General features: G+C 40.1%; 1 protein-coding gene across 3 annotated transcripts in view; it reads left to right on the top strand.

Moving 5' to 3' along the window:
• PDS5A (PDS5 cohesin associated factor A) overlaps positions 1 to 20,164 on the top strand; it is a 52,774-nt gene that overhangs the window by 20,366 nt on the left and 12,244 nt on the right. For all 3 annotated transcript variants that reach the window (XM_075194808.1, XM_075194807.1, XM_075194809.1), the window contains exons 7-21: positions 379 to 459; positions 4,051 to 4,191; positions 6,627 to 6,742; positions 12,210 to 12,304; positions 13,113 to 13,258; positions 14,072 to 14,223; positions 14,503 to 14,616; positions 15,034 to 15,115; positions 15,466 to 15,514; positions 15,883 to 16,022; positions 16,930 to 17,045; positions 17,409 to 17,514; positions 17,720 to 17,880; positions 19,232 to 19,355; positions 19,982 to 20,140. In XM_075194808.1, the coding sequence (XP_075050909.1) occupies positions 379 to 459; positions 4,051 to 4,191; positions 6,627 to 6,742; positions 12,210 to 12,304; positions 13,113 to 13,258; positions 14,072 to 14,223; positions 14,503 to 14,616; positions 15,034 to 15,115; positions 15,466 to 15,514; positions 15,883 to 16,022; positions 16,930 to 17,045; positions 17,409 to 17,514; positions 17,720 to 17,880; positions 19,232 to 19,355; positions 19,982 to 20,140 (1,782 nt within the window). The remainder of the gene's footprint in view (positions 1 to 378; positions 460 to 4,050; positions 4,192 to 6,626; positions 6,743 to 12,209; positions 12,305 to 13,112; positions 13,259 to 14,071; positions 14,224 to 14,502; positions 14,617 to 15,033; positions 15,116 to 15,465; positions 15,515 to 15,882; positions 16,023 to 16,929; positions 17,046 to 17,408; positions 17,515 to 17,719; positions 17,881 to 19,231; positions 19,356 to 19,981; positions 20,141 to 20,164) is intronic.

The raw sequence follows: 20,164 nt of genomic DNA, 5'->3' as shown, positions 1-20,164 counted from the left end.
TGAGAGGTCATTCTCTTTCCAGTGTGGGCGAGCCCACAGAACCTTAAGTGCTAATGCTGCTGCCAACCTCCCAGTTATATAGGCCTATCTTTTAGAATAGGGAAGGCACAAAATGGTAAGTTCACAGTAGGTACATTTGGCAATTGGACACTGTTAGATAGTGGAGTCGTGGAAGAACTGCATAAGAGTAGGTAGAACAGGAGCTCCAATCAGGACAACTAAACCCTGCCCTCAGGGTGTACCAGGAGTGATGATGGGACTGGGGGGCTTGTCATTACTATAGCTTTATTCAACCTTTTGGTCCTTGTGTGTGGTGTTGCTCCTTCACATTGTGAAATCTTTCCTTTTAAAGGCTGTTCTTTTGTTTTTGTTTTTCAGAACCTAAACAAGCAAGCATTTGATCTTGCCAAAGTGCTTTTAAAGAGGACAGTTCAAACAATTGAGCCATGCATCGCAAATGTAGGTATTTGTAGAGTAATGTTTGCAGTTTTTGTAACTGTTTAAATGTTTCTTGTAATTTTTTTATTCATAAGACATGATATACTGATGTTGCTGTAATAACTACTAAATTCCAATACCGTGTTGGACATCAGGTAGCCTATTGGTCAGATGTGGTTCTCATCGGGCTCCTATTCTTCTGTAACTTTTCTTGTTTCATTTACAGCTTCTGTAATGGTGTCACTCATTGGCCAATGTTACCAGTCAAGTGCTAACCCGCTGCTTAGGTTGTGGGAGCATATTGCTGTATTACTGTGATTTGATAATGGGCTGATACAGATAGAGATAGATAAATAAAGATATACACACATGCTCCATTAAAAAACATCATTACTGTACAGGGTGCATATTAAGTAAAAATATATACATATTTGTCAAGTAAACAAGCACAGACCAGCAAAAGTTTAGAAAAGAATATAATTTTTTTAATAAAGTATAAAATACGCTATGGTATCATGCCCAGTGATCACTTCAGCATGTAACACCCTGTCCCTAATGACAGTGTAATACGCAGAAATGATCGTTAGGCAGGATTTTTTTCTACAGTTGTACTGACCTTTTAATGTGGATAAACCGGCAGCTTTACACCCAACCCTTCTCGTGGCAGCAAGAGAGTGGGGCGATGTCTGCTCCTTTTCAGAGATCAGTGGACACAGTCCTTGGAGGACAGTTGGATTTGCGGGATTATGACGGGAGGTTACATAATCGACCTATCGGGCCCAGCCCCTTGTTGGTTTTTCGCAACCAGCTTGCCCCAAGACCTACAAAGAAAACAGGCAATGCCCCTCTGTGTGTTGCCTCTCTTCTTTCCACAGGGGTTATCCAGGAACCTCTTTTTGGTTCGAAAGCCGGATGGCTCCTTCTGCCCTATCTTGAATCTCAAACAGTTGAACCTACACCTGCAGGTGGTCAGATTTCGGATGGAATCCCTCACGTTGGTTATCAACGGACTGGAAGCAAACCAGTTCATGGCGTTGGTAGTCATCAAGAACGCCTACCTCCACGTTCCAATTTGTAAGTCACATCAGGCTCTTCTCAGATTCACAGTGGGACCTTCTCACTACCAGTTCACAGCTCTCCCATTCGGCCTTGCAACAGCACCAACGGTGTTTACAAAAATAATGGCGGTGATGGCGGCTTTTTTTTCATTCCAGAGGTGTGCAAATAGTACCCTACCTTGACGATCTGCTGATCAAGGCCGCCTCTGCTCGCCTGTTTGACCAGCATCTACAGCTCACCATCAGGATCCTGGAGATGCATGGGTGGCTCATAAATCAGTGCAAATCCCAGTTAACCCCTTGCCAGAGAATTACCTTTCTGGGACTTATATTGGATACCAGCAAACAAAAGGTATTCTTTCCAGGGGACAAATCGCGATCCTTGCGGGACTCTGCGATTCAAGTTTTGTCCTACCACAGACCGTAGGTCCTCTTATGCATGCGCTTACTAGGAAAGATGGGGTCGACCTTCAAGACTCTCCTTATGGTCTATTTCACTCTCATTGCTTCCAATAGGACCTCTTAAAAAAAAATAAAAAAAATGCTCAGGATTCCATCGGAAAATAAAACTCCAATTGATTCGCTTATCTCCCAGAGGCGAGACAATCCCTCAGATAGTGGATAGCCCAAGACAATTGGCAGGTCTTTTACCCCATGCTCTTGGATCTTGGTATTCAGACGCCAGCCATCGGGGATGTGGGTGGTTGTAGCCCATTATTTGAGACTTCAGGGGCTCTGGTCTTTATTCCAGGCATTCAGAACTGGGAAGCAGGCTATATAACTTGGCATGCAATTTTGCCGGGGAAATGGTCTCTTCATCAGGAGGTTTTTCAGCCTCTGGTCATTTGATGGGGGATCCGGGACGAGACCTGATGGCATCTCGTCGCAACCGAAAGGTCCTTCACTTTTGTTCAAGAGCAAGAGACCCCTTTGCAGTGGCTGTCGATGTAATGGCAATGACCTGGGACTTCAGGTTAGGATACCTGTTCCCTTCCATTTCCATGATTACCCGCGTCCTTCGGAGAGTCAAGGAGGGCGGACTCCCAGTTATACTGGTGGCTCCAGCTTGGCCTCAGAGGGCCTGGTAACCAGAAATTCTGCTGATGTCGGTAGGTCCAGGTCTTCGGTTACCTCTTCGAGAAGACCTTCTTCTACAGGGGCCATTCCAACATCAGGACTTACCTCGGCTGAATTTAACAGCATGGCTGTTGAAGCCTCCCTTTGGAGGTCCATAGGGTTCTCTTCATGAGTAGTCGACACACTCCTGATGGCTAGAAAACCAGTCTCTGCTCGTATTTACCACTGCATCTGGCTTTCTATACCTTAGATGGTATGAGAGTTGGACCTGCTACACGGCTTAGTTCCGCATATCAAGGTTTCTTGTTTTTCTCCAGGATGGGCTGGATGGGGGCCCTTGTCTGGGATCCTTAAAGGTGCTTCAAGAACCTCCCTTTGAACCATTACAGTCTGCGCAGTTACGGTTCTTAACATGGAAAGTTGTTTTACTACTAGCCATTGCGTCAGCTCGTAGAGTTTCCGAGCTGGGGGCTCTCATGTCACAAACCATATCTTGTGTTTCACGATGATAGGGTGGTTCTTAGAACTGTTCCTACCTTGGTAGCAGTGTCCCCCAGATGGAATCGGATAAACGGATTTATCCTTAGTATAAAAATCCTCTTTTCATATATAGTCCAGTTCTAAGTACTTAACCAGACCTAATAAGTGTATAATATGGTCTACTAGATCCCTGAGGTAGTGCGTTGTAAGTCCTGTTCTGTGTCTTGTCTGCTTCTTCCAATGGGCCCCCCAGCTCCTTCCTGCTCCATGGTCTGAATAAATAAATACATATATAATTTTTTACACTTGTTTAAAATGCTGCTGACATGTTATTACAGATAGGTGTTTTTTTATTAAAAGTACTGAGATGAAGAGTAATAAACAGCCCTTTTGAAGGTTAGAGGGGGCCACACCATGCAGCCTTTGAAAATATTAGGTTGCCCGTCACTGCCTTTGGTGTCTATAGCCCTGGTGGTGGTCTGTGCGGAGGGTAATCCTGGCCTTTATCTGACCTCGCTTCTGCACAACTTTCTGATTGATTACAATTCAGTAGGGAGGCTGAGAGATAACTGTTCATTCTGCAAGTGCCATTTCGGTGAATCTGTAGCACTTATTGCCAGTTTAAATTTCTTTGTAACATTTTGGTAGAAAAATAGTGAACAATTATCTTGGAAACAGTAAGTTCTTGATTAACATATGACCTGTGTTGTGAATGACCCCTAGACTATTGTTCAGAGCAGTCAAAATATGACTTGTGGGAAAGTAACAATATCATTGATAGGCTCTGAAAGGTGTGTGGTCATCTATCGGAGGGAACTGTGTGAACAAGTTCTTACAAATAAGCTCTAAGTTACTGCACTGAATGTAGTAATTTCCTGACCCCTGAAGGTTGTGGGTTTGCAGTAACATTGCACTGTTTGTTACCATTACAAATTTTGTGAGCATTTTGATAAATGGTTTTGTTTTTTTTCTTTTTTTTTCTTCTACCCTTCATTAGTTTTTCAACCAGGTATTGGTGCTTGGCAAATCATCGGTGAGCGACTTGTCAGAACATGTCTTTGATCTCATTCAAGAACTGTTTGCAATAGATCCTAATTTGTTGGTTTCTGTGATGCCACAGCTGGAATTTAAACTAAAGGTAAGAACATTGTATTGAGTCTCTTAATGCAATTACTAAAACATTTACTTCTAATAGGGCTGTAATAGTACAGTAAACATACATATTCCAGCTACAACAGTAATTTTAAGGTTAAATGACCACTTGACCCCAGTATAGATTTTTTTTTTTAAATACATGCCGTAATGATATTAAACATGTTTCTGTGTTAGTCTGACACACACCCCAGTGCTTTTTAAAAAATAGTGTTACCTCAAAACTCCATTAGTTCATCCACCATGTTTAGGACTGTCACTGATGAAGAAAAGCTGTGACTCTAGTAAAGTGCTCCTGTGATGTCCCTGGCCCAGTCCTTCTGTATTTTTTGCCAATCTATAGTGTATTTCTGCACAGCAAGTGTGTCACCTCCCTCCTGACATAGCAACCTGCTGCAGAGGGGTAAGGCAGCATACTGGATAATTAGTATAAACACTCCAGTTTTTTTCCTATATATGATTCAGCTCTGTAACCTTTTTAAATATATGAAAATACTGTCTTCAGCTGTTCAAGATACATTATACTGAATTTAGTAGGACAGCTGCTGATGAACTACTTTTTTATTTATTTATTTTTTAACTTGGGAATATCCTTACTTGATCTTTTTCTTCCTTGTATAATGTGCATGCCATGTTACAGGTTAGTGGCCTAGAGAATGACTACAGATAATTAAAGACAAGTGGCTAAATATGAAGAGTTTCAGCATGTAAAGCTGTGTATTATACATTGTGTGCTGTTGAATTGGCGTAATTAATGATCATAGGTCACAAAGTTCTGCCTAAAAACATTTATATTTTTTTCAGTTAGGAAAGTTCATTCAGTAACAATTAGATGTCATTTTCTATACTCTATTCTGATTTGTAAGTACTTGTTCTGTGTTCATTTAGTATTCATGCATAAGTGTACCATGATTTCCCTCAGCATGCAATATTTTCTCTGGTTATATTTTCCACATGAAGATGCAGCTACCAGAAGGCACACTTGCAGTACTCCATCCACCGATGTAATGCAGTGCGTGCAGGAAGTGTGGTCGCTTGCTGGCTGCATAAATAGTGTAATTATAATGGGAAATGACAACCAAAAATACACTTCATCAATGCAGCAACCGTACAAGACCTAAAATGATTACTTACATTTTGCAGTGCACGGCATACACTAGACATAACTTACCATCAACCATCATTTTCAGGCCAAGCATTTTCCAAGTTTAACGTTTTAAAGTTTGCAGATTCACTCACTATTAAGTCAGGGGTCCTAAAGTTAATTATAAATCCCTATAGGGCTTTACAAAATAATGTTGTAGAAGTCAGGAGAGCATCATATTTAGGAGACAGATTTTTGTATTTATTTAAGGCACCACTGAACATTTGCATCCAGTGCTATAAATAAAATTCACTTGCAGAAGTTAGGCTCCCACAGTAGGTTTTCTTTTTCTAACTGGCTCCGGAGAATCGTCCAGTCACTCTATGCCCAGGTGAATTTCACATTTTATTTTTAGGGACGGGGGGAGTAAATGAGCTGTATTTCATGACCTGCTCTATTCAAATTTACGGTTTCTCTGGAGCTCAAGTGTTTGAAACAGAGAGGCGTTCTGACTCTCCTCTTACACGTCGAATCTGACATTCATATGATCTACAAGCCAGTCATGCTTGTAAGCAAGTATCTGTGCTTCTCTGTGCTGGCTGCTGAAGGAACAGGTGACCATTCTGGTTTTCTTTTCTTTTCTTTTTTAAAGCTGACAAGGAGAGCATAGATTGTCATTGTTTATTTGTAAAGCAAACAAATCATGGGAATCGATTAAACATATTAACAGAAAACAAACAAACACAAAGAATGGAAGTTGCAGGTATTAGTAGAATTCATACAAGTTACAATGAAACCATAACCATCAAAATAACGGGTATATACGAATGAGATAAGGAGTGGACATGACACAGAGGTTAGAGAACTTGTGAGCTTACTTATAGAACAAGACAATGCTTCTTGCTGCTGTTGATTACTTTGTAATATTTTGCCTGCGAATCTTCCATCTTTGGCCTTCCTACCAGTAGGAAATCCCTGGTAACATCACATATAACGTATTCCATCAGTAAACATTGTTTAGATTTCAATGTGGTTTGCAATAACTTTGATGCAAAAAAACGAACAAAACAGTTGTGCCTTAATCCGTGCAAACCAAGGCTGCAATTGATAGATATCGGGGTGGGAGTTTGGGCAGAAGCACGATCACTCCATCTTTGTCATGATTATAAACCTCTATCTGCAGTGTGGCAAATAAGGTTTACAAGCAAGTTCAATCATTGCTTTTTTAAACAGGTGATCACATTTGTCCACTTTTACTTTAAAATGGCAGTATGTATTTACCTCCTCTTTGTTTGCTTTTCATCTCTGCAATTTTGTCTCATTTTCCCTATTCCCAGAGTAATGATGGAGAAGAGCGATTGGCTGTTGTGCGACTCCTTGCAAAACTGTTTGGTTCTAAAGATTCCGACCTCGCTAATCAAAACAGGCCACTGTGGCAGTGCTTCCTTGGGCGGTGAGTAGTTCTGCCAACTGTTTGTTTTGCTGGTCCTTTCTGCTTTCATTGTGTGGCGCTGGACACTGAGATATGTATCTCATATTCATGAGTTTCCTATATACATAGATACTTCCCTTATACCATCTGACCACAGGCATGTACAAGGAAGTATGTAATCTATTTGTCTTTATAAAATATCACTTGCAAAGGTATGTCTCATGGCCTCAGCAGCTAAATTAGTGGCTGAACCTTTCCTTCTCCTGGGAATAGGATGTAGGAGGTTATTTGTGGGATGGGTTGTAAGAGCATCTCTGGTTTCAATATATAATGCAAGAAACTAGTGGACCTGTCGCCATCCATTTAGCGTCTGGTGACGTCCACTCATTATTTTCTTTTTAAATTTTTGTGCTGTCTTCTTGGACTGTTAACCAAAGTGCAAAATAGTAATTAGTATGTTCTTAATGTAAAGCACCAAAAACACTTGTGAATATAATCTTTTATACATCACAACCTGCTCAAACTCAGTGGAGCAGATCAAATTTGTTCATTAACCTCTAAAACCATTTATGGACTGCTTAATATCACCTTTCTGTGATGAAAATGGCAAGATTAAATTTCTTAACCTTTTTAAACCTTTATCTTCAACTTCTCCCTTCTCATCCTCCTTGACCTCTCTGCAGCCTTTGACACCGTTGACCACCCCCTCCTCCTTCACACCCTCCAGTTTTTTGGCCTCTCTGGCCCAGTCCTGTCCTGGTTCACCTCTTACCTTACTCACCGATCCTTCTATGTCAGCAACTCTGGGTATCTCTCCCCCCCGTCCACCCTTCCAGTCGGGGTCCCTCAGGGCTCTGTTCTGGGACCCTTACTCTTCTCTCTATACACCTCCTCCCTGGGTGAACTCATCAGATCCTTCGGCTTCAGCTACCACCTTTACGCTGACGACACTCAACTATACCTCTCCTCTCCTGATCTCTCTCCCTCCCTCCTCTCTAGGGTGTCCACCTGCCTCTCTGCCATCTCTTCCTGGATGTCCTCTCGATTCCTCAAACTTAACCTTGCCAAAACTGAGCTCATAGTTTTTCCTCCCTCTCATACCTCATCCCCTTCTGACCTCTCCATCACTGTCGACAACACCTCTATCTCCCCTGTCCCCCAACTTCGCTGCCTTGGTGTCATATTCGACTCCCCTCTCTCCTTTGGCCCCCACATCCTCTCTCTTGCTAAATCCTGCCGCTTCCAGCTGCGTAACATTGCTCTCATCCGGCCCTTCCTCTCCCAAGATGCCACCAAATGCCTTATCCACTCTCTGATCATCTCCCGCCTGGACTACTGCAACCTCCTCCTCACTGGCCTCCCCCACTCTCATCTCGCTCCCCTTCGATCTGTTCTTAATGCTGTCGCTAGGCTTATTTTCCTTTCTCGCCGCTCCTCTTCTGTCTCCCCCCCTCTACCTAGCCCTTCACTGGCTCCCATTCCCCTTCAGAATCCTCTTTAAGCTCCTCACACTCACCTACAAGGCCCTCGCCAACTCCACTGCGCCCTATATCTCCACCCTCCTCTCTATTCATGCTCCATCCTGCTCTCTCCGTTCTGCCTCTGACCGTCGCCTCTCTCCCCCCCCCCCCCCCTTATAACCTCCCATGCGCGTATCCAAGACTTCGCCCGCGCTGCCCCCTCCACTGGAACAAGCTCCCACCCTCCATCAGAACTTCCCCTAATCTGTCCAGTTTCAAACGGACCCTAAAACCCACTTTTTTCTTAAAGCCTTTCTGTCTCCCACTTAACTTCCTACCTTATCTTCTGCCTCCGTCCCCCTACTCTCCCTCTCTCCCATGCGTCTCTCTGTCTGTCCACCCCTCCCCTTAGATTGTACGCTCCTCTGAGCAGGGCCATCTCTCCTCCTGTTTCCACCACTTCTAACTCTGCTCTCCAGCTACTTAGCCCTCCTCCTCGAGGGTCCTCCACCCCACGTCCACTCTCGCCCCCTTCTCCCCCCTGGGGGTCTCCCTGTTTTACGCGCCCTCCTTCTTGGGCCCCGTCATTTGCGGATCCTCCCTCCCCCTTCCCCGCCCTCTCTAGCTGCGCATTGAGCTTACTGAGTTGCTGTGCTTACTGTTTACTGTACTGTGTTGTCTCCCATTGTATTGTAATTTGTTTGTCTCTGTACGGCGCTGCGGACGCCTTGTGGCGCCTTATAAATAAAAATTAATAATAATAATCTTATTTACTTGTCACTTTTGCCACTTAAGTTTTTGGAACCTTTTAGTTTTATTTGCTTTTGATTATAAGTGTATTTTTTTGTATTATTATATTCTTTAGCAAGCTTGCACATGCTCCTCTCCTTAGCGTCACACCGTGTAACCCAATGCACCAACCCACTCCTTGCAAGGGTGTATTACATTGGGACTTAATGCAGTTTATGCAGTCATTCCTTTTACTTCAACAATTCTATTCCACTTGGTGTGTTTGATTCTCATCCTTTAAGTAGGTTGGGGAAAAAAAACCACAGCTGAATGCTGTAAAATACATTTTTCCTTTTTATCAGAGATTTTAAAGGTTTTTCACGAAAAAGGTTTAAAATGCTGCTTCTTTGTGGATAACGGTTTAGTGTATGACAGCAGCCATTGTGGCTGTCTGCCAAGTTCTGTTCTTGTGAATAGGAAGGGATGGCAATGTGGAGTTGTCAATTGGTGAATATTTGAAGGGTGTGTGGTGTTTACCTTAAATTATAGTGCTTTGTCTTCAGAGTATGTACATTATTATGCAAAACTACTTATTTTTGCACATCTGTACATTGTTTCATTTTGTCTACTTTGCAGCCTGACTATACAGAATGCTAGCTAATAGGACACATACAGCACTGTGCCCGTCTCTAATAAAAGGACTTTAAATGATTTTTCTCAGCCTGACTATGAGAATAATTTTCGTTGCTCACATATGTTGGAATTTCATAGCATGGTATAGAAATATAATTAGAAACTTCTGTCCTGATAGCACAATTGTCAGATATTGCTGTAAGTTGTACCAGTGTTGCACCAGATATAAACAGCACAGTCAAAGTTTTATGATGTGACCTGGTTGACCATATTTCATCTTTCCCAGTGACTGACCTCCAAGCATATGTTAGTCCTCTTCCCACACCTTCTCACAACTAATGTATAATTGTGGAAGCTACAGGTCATGCCATATACCTATAATAGAAGGGTTTTCCAAAATTGACCTAATTATGCTGATATAGGAGAGGATCTTTTCAGCAGAGATCATTTCATCAGTATAGAATAGACACATTGACTCTCTCCTTACTTTTGTTCTAAGACATTGAAGTGTATTGTGTTAGATTTTAGGCTGTCTCTGATGAAAACGTGTTTAATGGATTAGACTTTGAGGTCACACATGATTAATATGGTGCTCCCACTTTATAACCCAATCTTCAAATAACAGGCCAGAATTGGTGTTACATGTGCATGTTCTATTATATGATTTATTTAATGCACTTCTTTTATGTGTAAAATATACCTGGTGATAGCCTAGGGTGCCATTATAAAAAATAAGTTGTCCTTGGCTGAAATTCTTATCTGGTTATTGTCCAAATAATTCTAAAAGTCACTGTAAAGTGGGGTTATTCATTACCAATATGTGCATATACACTGGCATTTTAGGGGGGGTCTGGATTGCTGGTGCACATCACTTGAAAATTTAAAAAGATTTCCATGTCATGTCAAATAAATCAGCACAAAGTTTGTCATGAAACATTGGTACCTATGTTAATCCATTAATGTAAATATAGATGACTATGGCAGCTAGAATATGCTGGTTTTGGTTTATGGGGATCATAAACTGTTGGTCACTTATAGGATTTGCTTTTATCCCTTGTACCCATTGCATGTTTTTAAAACATTTTTCTTTTAAGTACTATCCCTATCAATTTAAAGTTAAACATTCACTGACCTGTCGCCTCCACCTTCAAAATATTGCTAGATTAAGCCCTTTATTTAGTCACGATGCAACCAAAACTCTTACCCATTCTCTCATTTACCAAGGTGTCTACTGCAGCCTCTGACATTCCCCTCAACCATCTATCTCTGCTTTAATACATCTTAAATGATGCACCAAGACTGATCTTCCTCTCTCGCTGCTCCACATCTGCTGCACCACTCTGCAAATCCCTACATTGGCTCCCTGTGTCCTCCAGAATCCAATTCAAATTACTCACCCTCCCCTACAAAGCCCTCAACAACACCACTCCTACGTACATCTCAAATCTCATATCAAAATACTCTCCCTTCCGCCCTCTTAGATCTACCTCTGACCTCCGTCTTGTCTCGTTTGTGGTAACCACCTCACTCCTGTTTACAAGATTTTTTCAGTGCTGCTACTGGAATATTATAAAACTCCTAATCAGACTGCCACAGCTTCAGATCTTTAAACACTCTTTGAAAACCCAACTCTTTATAGAGCTTTCCCTGCTCCCACCAATATTAACATCACTGGTACACACTTGCTCCTCTTATCAGCTGTGGCCTTTTACCATTAGATGCAAGCTGTCATGAGCAGGGTTCTCGCCACACTTTGTTTTCATGTCTGCATTTATTTTGCCTACCTTACAATCTATGGAGCACTGACAAATCACTGGCAAATAAACAATAATAATTTAATTTTACAATCCTTTGTTTAGTGAGCTGCTAGTAAAACGTGCATTTACACTGGCTTGTTGGGCAGTATCTCTGCTTAAGCAAAAATATTTGTGCAACCACTTTAAATTTTATTTCATTTAAATTGTATTAGGCCTATTTCTTTTTCATTATTTTATATTTTAAAATAAATATTACACGAGTATGTTAACACTTTGTCTAATAACTACCAGTGTATGGATCTTTTTTCTGCTAAATGACAGTGCTCACTGTGCAGGTGTGTTAAGTTCTTTGTTGTGTGTCTGAGGCAACATTAAAACTTAACCCTCGGTGACCAATACACCTAGTTTTATATATAAGCTGCTAGGGGCATAATTCCACTTATTTCTGTAGCCTGGGTAAAAGGTTTGTGTCGGCTACTGTTGATTAGCTGGTATATTGAATTTAGCTGGTCATCTGCTTGTTTCATTGTAAAGATCTGAAAAACAAAAAAAAAATACCCCCCCAAACAGTTATTTAGACACTTGATGCCTTAGTTTTTTTTGGGGGAAAGCTGTAATCAGAATAGTTGGTTACGTTGTACAATTCTCTGCTAAGCACAAAAGAATAACAAACTTTTACTTGGTAACTTTTTTTTTTATTATCCATTTTTGACACCTATATTCACAACATTGTTAGCCCATATTTTCAGTCCTAAATTTTATATGTGCCACGCTGGCTTAAACTTGTGTTATCCAATAAAATGTTATAAAATGTCTTTTAAATACAGTTGTTTGAAGTGCTGAATAGAAACAGACATGAGCACATGTTACATCATTGGTTTATTGATCGCAATGTGTTCCCCCTTTTAGATTTAATGATATCCATGTTCCTGTGAGATTAGAAAGTGTCAAGTTTGCCAGTCACTGTTTAATGAACCATCCAGATCTGGCCAGAGATCTCACTGGTAAGTTACTAATGGAATGACATGTCTTCTCAATTTTTTGTCCTTTAAATCACTGATCAGTTGAAGACTTCAGGTATTCCAGGTATGTTTGTTCTGGTTTCCACAACCTACAATAGGTTATAAAACCTTTAATTTACTTAAAATGTGTGCAGTAAAAATAGAAGTGAGAAAAAATTTATCAGAAAGGAAATGTATAGACCAGAAGTTTTCAAAACATGTTTGGTCTCCTGGCTATGTCTGCCTCCTAACATCCACACACGCTGCAAAAGAACTGCTCAACATGCCTATGTGTAGGATGCAAGTGCTGGACTGCAGACATAACAGAACAGACTGATTCGCCAAATTCCACTCAAATTCTGCGTTTTGATTGGCTGAACTGTGCGTTCGGAGTGTATACCTGTGGCACTATCACTGCTTCAGCAAAAATGTTTGAGCGACAGCTTTCAATATAATTTAATTTAAATTGTTTTAGGCCTATTTCTTTGATCATTTTTCATTGTTTTATTTTACTTTTATATTTTAAAATATTGAATATTCATTTTTAATTCTATTCTTGCTTCAAACTATTTATGCTATGCACTTCTCATTGGAAGAGCAGGAATATGTGTAGCATTCTATGTAATAGTGTGGGATACCGAATATCTGATATTTTTTCCAGTTTTATATCATTCAATCTGCTCACAGGTAGTGCTTATTTTGCATTTCAATGTTTTTACTCTCTATTTAAGTTATAGGCAAATTTTAATATGTGTTTAGAAAAAAAAGTGTTTATACATGTTTCTCTTCTAATTCTGTAATCTGTGTGCAGAGTTCCTGAAGGTGAGGTCACATGATCCCGAAGAAGCAATCCGGCATGACGTTATTGTAACAATAATCACTGCTGGGAGGAAGGATCTCTCCCTAGTAAATGATCAGCTGCTTGGCTTTGTACGCGAGAGGACATTAGACAAGAGGGTAAGAAACCGAGCAATAGCTGTGTATTCTGGAAAATGTCACTTATGAAGTGTTTGTCCTTTAGACTAAAGGTATTCACAAATTTGTATTAATCAATTTGAACACAAAGTCTAATTCTTTACCTGTTGACCATGCATAGAGATTGTTCCATTTGTCCACTCACATCTATTGTTTTCGATGGCTAAGTGATCAACTTTTTTAAACTTTGACAATCGCATTTCACAATCACAAGATCGATCCTTTTGAAGATCTTTTGTGTTCTACACCTGCAGTGACAATTGTAAGATCTCATTGAATATGACTGTACCCTGATAGAACATTTTGTGCAGATTCTTAGTCTGTCAGCTGCACTGATGAGCTTGGGTGAGATGTTTCTGTTGTTGAGTCAGTTTTGGATAGTTTGGTACAGACAAAGCGTACATGATTGTAAGGCTTAAACCGTCTTTGTGCTGACAGGTTGAGTTGTTTGCCGTTATAAAGATAGGATACAAGTCCATTCGTGTTACAGGGAAGTGGAGTAGTGCCTCTGGAGCTTTGGGTGATTTGCTCCTGTGTCCACTGCCGGTAATTACAGTAGAGGAAACACAGCTGAATTTTGCCCGCACCTCCGCAGTGATGTCTGGCCATAAATCTCCACTCAGTCCCATAACGAAACTCTCCCATGTGTCTTAAGTGATTTACCCACCACCTACTTCTACACTCCCCAATCTACACTGTGTTCATTCTGTATTGTATATTCTCTTTACAGTATATTTCAGACCATGCTGAAACATGAAAGTATATCTAAATGTATCCCTTTTCCTGTCCCTGTAGTGGAGAGTAAGGAAGGAAGCTATGATGGGTCTAGCTCAGCTCTACAAGAAATATTGTCTGCATGCTGAAGCTGGGAAGGAAGCTGCAGATAAAGTGAACTGGATAAAGGATAAGCTCCTACATATATATTACCAAAACAGCATTGATGACAAGTAAGCATCTTATGTTGTTTTACAGAGATATGTTTTGAACTGATCATGCTTGGTTGTGTAACACCTGATGATTGTGCGGTGTATGTAAAGACACAGAGTAAACCATGTGGATAAAAATACCAATTATTTAGGCAGATTATTTCGTTTTTATTTGATTGTTTATTTTCTTGTAAAAAACCTATTGTTTTATTTTTTTCGTGGAACTCATATACTCCTGCTTGACTTGACAACTTTGTGTATGTAAAAGCTCTGGTAACACTCTGCTTCTCCCTCTGATAGGTTACTTGTAGAGAAAATTTTTGCCCAGTACCTTGTTCCTCACAATCTAGAAACAGAAGAAAGAATGAAGTGTCTGTATTATTTGTATGCTAGTTTGGATCCCAATGCTGTAAAGTAAGTATTGCATTGTGTGCACCATTCTGGGAACTTATGGGATTACAGTGTCCTACAATTAAGATTCCAACTGTAGAAATGTTTTCCACCACCAAGTCCTGGTTGTCTTGTGTCTACTATGTGCCGAAACTTAGAGTACAGACCTAAAATAGTAATCTGACCACATTGTTAAAAAATAATTATTCAGTACTCACTTTTGAATGAAATAACTGGGGGAAATCTAGTCCATAAAATCAATGTGTACATGATTTTCCTGTTGTTTTTAAGGTCACATTTTTGAATTCTGTTATTTATAACTTTTGCTGCACATTGTTTTGTTGCACAGCTGCATTGAAATAAGTGTTTTCCAGTTTGCTACTATTTTATGATGTTTATGTCTGAACTTGTACTGACTACACCGGTGATGATTTTATGCAGAGCGCTAAATGAAATGTGGAAGTGTCAGAATATGCTGAGAAGTCATGTCCGGGAGCTGTTGGATTTACACAAACAACCAGCTGTAAGTTTATATTAACGTAGATATGATTACGAATTCACATTGCAATCTCTGTAAAACTCAAATTGTAACCCATTTTTAAGATTTTGAATGCCCAGGCTCATTAAATGCTGAATGCATGAATATTTAATACCTCAAGTGTTGCTCTTGCTGGAATTTTTTTTATTAACGAGGAAAATTCCTAAATATGTCGTGCAAAATACGTTTAGTACCTATTGTTGCAGAAGCATCTTCTTTATTTGTCTAGCCTTGCAATGTGCTACAAATGTCACTTATTAGTCCCGCCAGTAACCATAGACTGTATAAAGATCAAGTACTACGTCCCTAAAGGTTTATTTCTGTCCTTTCCACAGTCAGAAGCAAACAATGGAGCCATGTTTGGAAAGTTAATGACAATAGCAAGTAAGTATTTCTGACAGTTTGTCTTGTTAACGATTGAGAAAGTTGTGTTTTATGGAAGCCAGATAAAGCGCTATGGAATTTGCTGGCGCTATATAAATAAATGATGATAGACTACATTTACCTGTGTTTAGTATGTGTGTATTAGAAGGCTAATATTATACCAGTGTCTCACTGGTTTTATGCCAATTTGCCACATACAATGTACAAATGCAATCTACAAAAGTCCTTGGACACAGATACTTGTAGTGCTAGATTGAAATAATATTGAATGTCAATCTTTTTTTTTTTTTCTTTTTTTTAAAAGAACGTCATAAAGTCCAATTCTGTATTGTTTCTCCTCCCATATTTTTTTATTATTGTTTTAATAGAAAATTTACCTGATCCTGGGAAAGCACAAGATTTTGTCAAGAAGTTCAATCAGGTTTTGGGTGATGATGAAAAACTTCGGTCTCAACTTGAATTGCTCATAAGCCCAACATGCTCATGTAAACAGGCAGATGTCTGTGTGGTAAGACTAGTGTTTTACATTGTGGTAGCTTTTTGTTTTTGTTTAAATTGAGTTATTTATAAGCATAATTCCGTTCTATGATGACTGCAGACATATACCCCATGGAATACCACATCCAAAATGTATTTAAAAGGAGCTTTGTCAGACCATGTGTGTGACAGTTTGTCGCCTTCTCCATGCATAAAATATGTATTACACCTAGTTTCCGCTTTGGATGGTTTGATCCCATCTGAAGATATTGTATGCTTTCACTCATGAAAATATTCAGTTATTTCAAGAATGGGTTAATAGGACATGGGATTTTTTATACTATGAGGAAAGGTAAAGAAGAGTAGTAGGGGGGGGAGTAAACAAATCAAGTGCAAAATTGTGTTCCCTTAAATAACAGATTTGTAAAAGGACTCACCCCCACCCTTCCAACTGAATAGGTGAGGACCCCCTTCCCACAGAACACAGATCTTACCATTATCCAAAAAGGGCTAAGTAGTTTCACCATCTGAAGTACTCTGGCTGTTGTAGTATCTGCATGGGCTTCCCTGGAAGCTGGATATATTCCATTCAGAAAATCTGAGCCCTTGCTCTGGTCTGTAACCTATGGATCCCAGACTGCTAGGAATATAGTTAGTAAGTCAAAGAGAATAGGATTGAGTTTAGTTGGTAATTCAGCCTGCAGCCAGCAGGAGACACAGGACTATTTTGGTACCAACCTGAATGAAGAGTTTACAGATAAGTGGCCCACATGCCACATCCAAAAGTTTAGTATAGAAGATAAGCTAGCTGTAGCTGTTACATTATTATTACAGTACAAAAAAAGTTACACGTAACAAGCTTTCAATGTGTGTCTGTCTTAGGTTTTTTTTCATTGCAATTCTTGTACTATAATATTTAACCCATTTTTTGTTTTTAGAGAGAAATCGCCCGGAAACTCGCTAACCCCAAACAACCAACAAATCCATTTTTAGAAATGGTAAAATTTTTACTGGAAAGAATTGCCCCTGTGCATATTGATTCAGAGGCAATCAGGTGTGTAATAACATGTATTTGTTGAGTAGACCCTGAAAAACTGTATAATAATAACGCAGACACATTTTTCTCAGTGGCTGTCCTGTTAATAATTTTTGATTTGATGACTATTGGTGCCCCCCACCCCCCCCACCCATATCACTATTTGCTCACATTACAGAATATAGCACTAGCAGAGCCCTGGGAATACCTGGGGTTCATACTTGGGAAGGGGGCAGCTTCATAAAATATAGCACATACCAATACAGTTTTTACTTTTCATTTCCTTATAGTAGCTTTCAGTTTAAGTGAAGTAGAAGTCTGTATGTTATGCATAATTCATAGCACAGTGACCTGATTTGCTGCATGCTTTTTATATTTCAGTGCATTAGTAAAATTGATGAATAAATCTATTGAGGGCACAGTAGACGATGAAGAGGAAGGTGTGAGTCCTGATTCTGCTATAAGAGCAGGACTGGAGCTTCTAAAGGTAAACTATAACTTAAGCAGGGGGGAGGGGAACAGAGACCTGTGTGATTAATAGTAGCTTATTAAGTCTTAATGTTCTCCATGCTTTGGATCAGTGTTGTATGTATGGTTATTTCCTCTTTAAAATCTGAAACAATTGTTATTAGAAATGTTTGTTTTGTTTTCATGCTATTGGTATGACACACAGTTATTCATTTTCTGATTAGGTACTGTCCTTCACCCATCCAACTGCATTCCACTCTGCAGAGACGTACGAATCTTTCCTCCAGTGCCTTCGTATGGAAGATGACAAGGTGGCAGAGGCTGCTATCCAGATCTTTCGCAACACAGGGCACAAGATTGAAACCGATTTGCAACAGATACGATCGTAAGCGCCATGTTACCATTGCAAAAGTCTTTGTTGTAGTATGTTCAGCAGCTTCATACCCAACTAGCAATTATTTCTGGGATTTATAGTCAATGAGTAGTTCTTGAATAGAAGTTTCACATTTGCTTACAGTACTCTTTACTTATTTTGAAAATGACTGTTACTGTGACACCCTGTCTGGGGAAGGTTTATTTCACAGATTGTTTCCAGGTTTCTCTTCGTTCCAGTAGCCTGCAGTTACACACCACTCTTACTGGTGCTGCTTGACCTCTAGGCACTCAGCAAATGCAAATTTCACCTGCGAACCATTTGCTTCAGGGGGAAGAGTAGTAACTGCTATAACATCTCATTGCTGGTTACCGTGGCCGGATCACCCTGGCCACTCACTTTGGGTCAGGACTGCTGGGTAGCTGGCAGGGCACTGGCTCAGGACACTGGATTCAACAGGACAGCGGGTGTATGGGTTCAAGTGATAGCTCTTATATGTAGGTCACAGGGATACAGCAAGTATAGACGCTTTATAAAAGTACAAAATCTTTATTTGCCCAAATAGCAGTTACACACAGGATCGTAAATGTTATACACCTACACAGCGCCCTCTTGTTTCTTTAACAAAAAATGGCTGATTCCATTATCTATCGTGAATCAGCCCGGACCAAGCTTTTAATGTAACATTGCACTCAGTGGTAGTGCGGTGTGTGTGCATTCATTGCCAGGATGAGGGGCTCAGCTACGGCTTCATTATGTCTGGGCTGGCCTAAGCCATCTTCCGTAATCTTTGCTCCGAGGTCTAGCACCACCAAGCGGTTCCAGAGACCTGGTAGCCAGATCTTGGGGCAACAGTCCTCACTGGATCACAAGGGTAAGTGCTTGTTATAGTGAGGGAAGGAAAACCAGCCACACACTACAATATATAATATTACAAAGCCAGCTAGACATGCGGATGCCAATTTATCGGCTGTTGGAAAACCTTTATTTGCCGGTGACTTGTTTAGCCAACTCGCCAGTAGATTGTGAATGCTTGGTATTAATGACCTGATTTGCTAGGTGGGGACAACTTTAGGTACAGTAGCCCCCAAAACACTTCATGAAAAACACATGTATACTGAATTATCTCATGGAAGCTAATATTGGGGGCTAGTGAGTGTCATGATGGACCCACATGTAAACTTCCTGCACGCACACAATGAAGTGAAAGTGATTTCTGACAGTTGTTGGCAGTGCAGTAGTTTAAATCTTGGGTTAATCTTTAGATAAAGTGCTGTAGCATAACAGAAACTAGCCTAAAAATATGGTCGGTGGTTTTCCAATATGTAAATTAATACATTTTTCAAATCTATACCTCTAATAGGGCGCTTATTCCAGTTCTGCATCAGAAGGCCAAGAGGGGTACACCGCATCAAGCAAAACAGGCTGTGCACTGTATCCATGCTATATTCTCTAATAAAGAAGTGCAACTGGCTCAGATCTTCGAGGTGATTAAATATTATTTTCTAAGCAATTGTTTTTAAAGGATAGTTGTCATCAGTATAAAAAAACAACAAAAAACTATTACTCAGATAAAGCAGTGTTTGTTTTGGGATTGTTTTTCTAACCGTTCATTAAAAAATACATTTAATTATGCAATGGGAACCCCATTTCTCGACATATTAATTCAGCTACCCTATGACCAATCATTTATTGTAAAGTGAACCTGTTTCATAAACAAAATTGGGAATGTCCTTTTGTGGAATGATGGTCATGAGATTGTACTCTGTCCGTTCTCTATCAACTTCTATTCAAGAGAATACAGCCTTATTAATTCACCAGTGGTAATACGTCACTAGTTCTTGGTGAATTGATAGTTTGCATGCTAAAGAGTAGTGGTGTAAAATGGCTGCTCCTGTGTGTAGGTGTTTGGTGCTATTAGAAATCAGTACCTTGAACAAACCACCCATATATGCATGTCTTTATTGAGTATTTAAAGTTACCAGACACAAACCTTATAAACCATTAGTTGCATGAACAAATTCATCTCCATATGTGTAATATTTTGTAGTTGCTACCACCTGTGACTCGCATCCAGTAAATTACATCCTGTAAGTATCTGTTGTTGTTTCAGCCTCTCAGCCGGAGTCTTAACGCAGATGTACCAGAGCAGTTAGTGACGCCTCTAGTGTCGCTAGGGCACATTTCCATGTTAGCACCTGATCAGTTTGCCTCTCCCATGAAGTCAGTTGTGGCAAATTTCATTGTGAAAGACCTGCTAATGAATGACCGGGTGAGGCACCTTATACACTTTATT

This window comes from Mixophyes fleayi, chromosome 1 (assembly GCF_038048845.1).
Source record: "Mixophyes fleayi isolate aMixFle1 chromosome 1, aMixFle1.hap1, whole genome shotgun sequence".
NCBI lineage: Eukaryota > Metazoa > Chordata > Amphibia > Anura > Limnodynastidae > Mixophyes > Mixophyes fleayi.
This window is presented reverse-complemented; position numbering and strand designations above follow the sequence as displayed.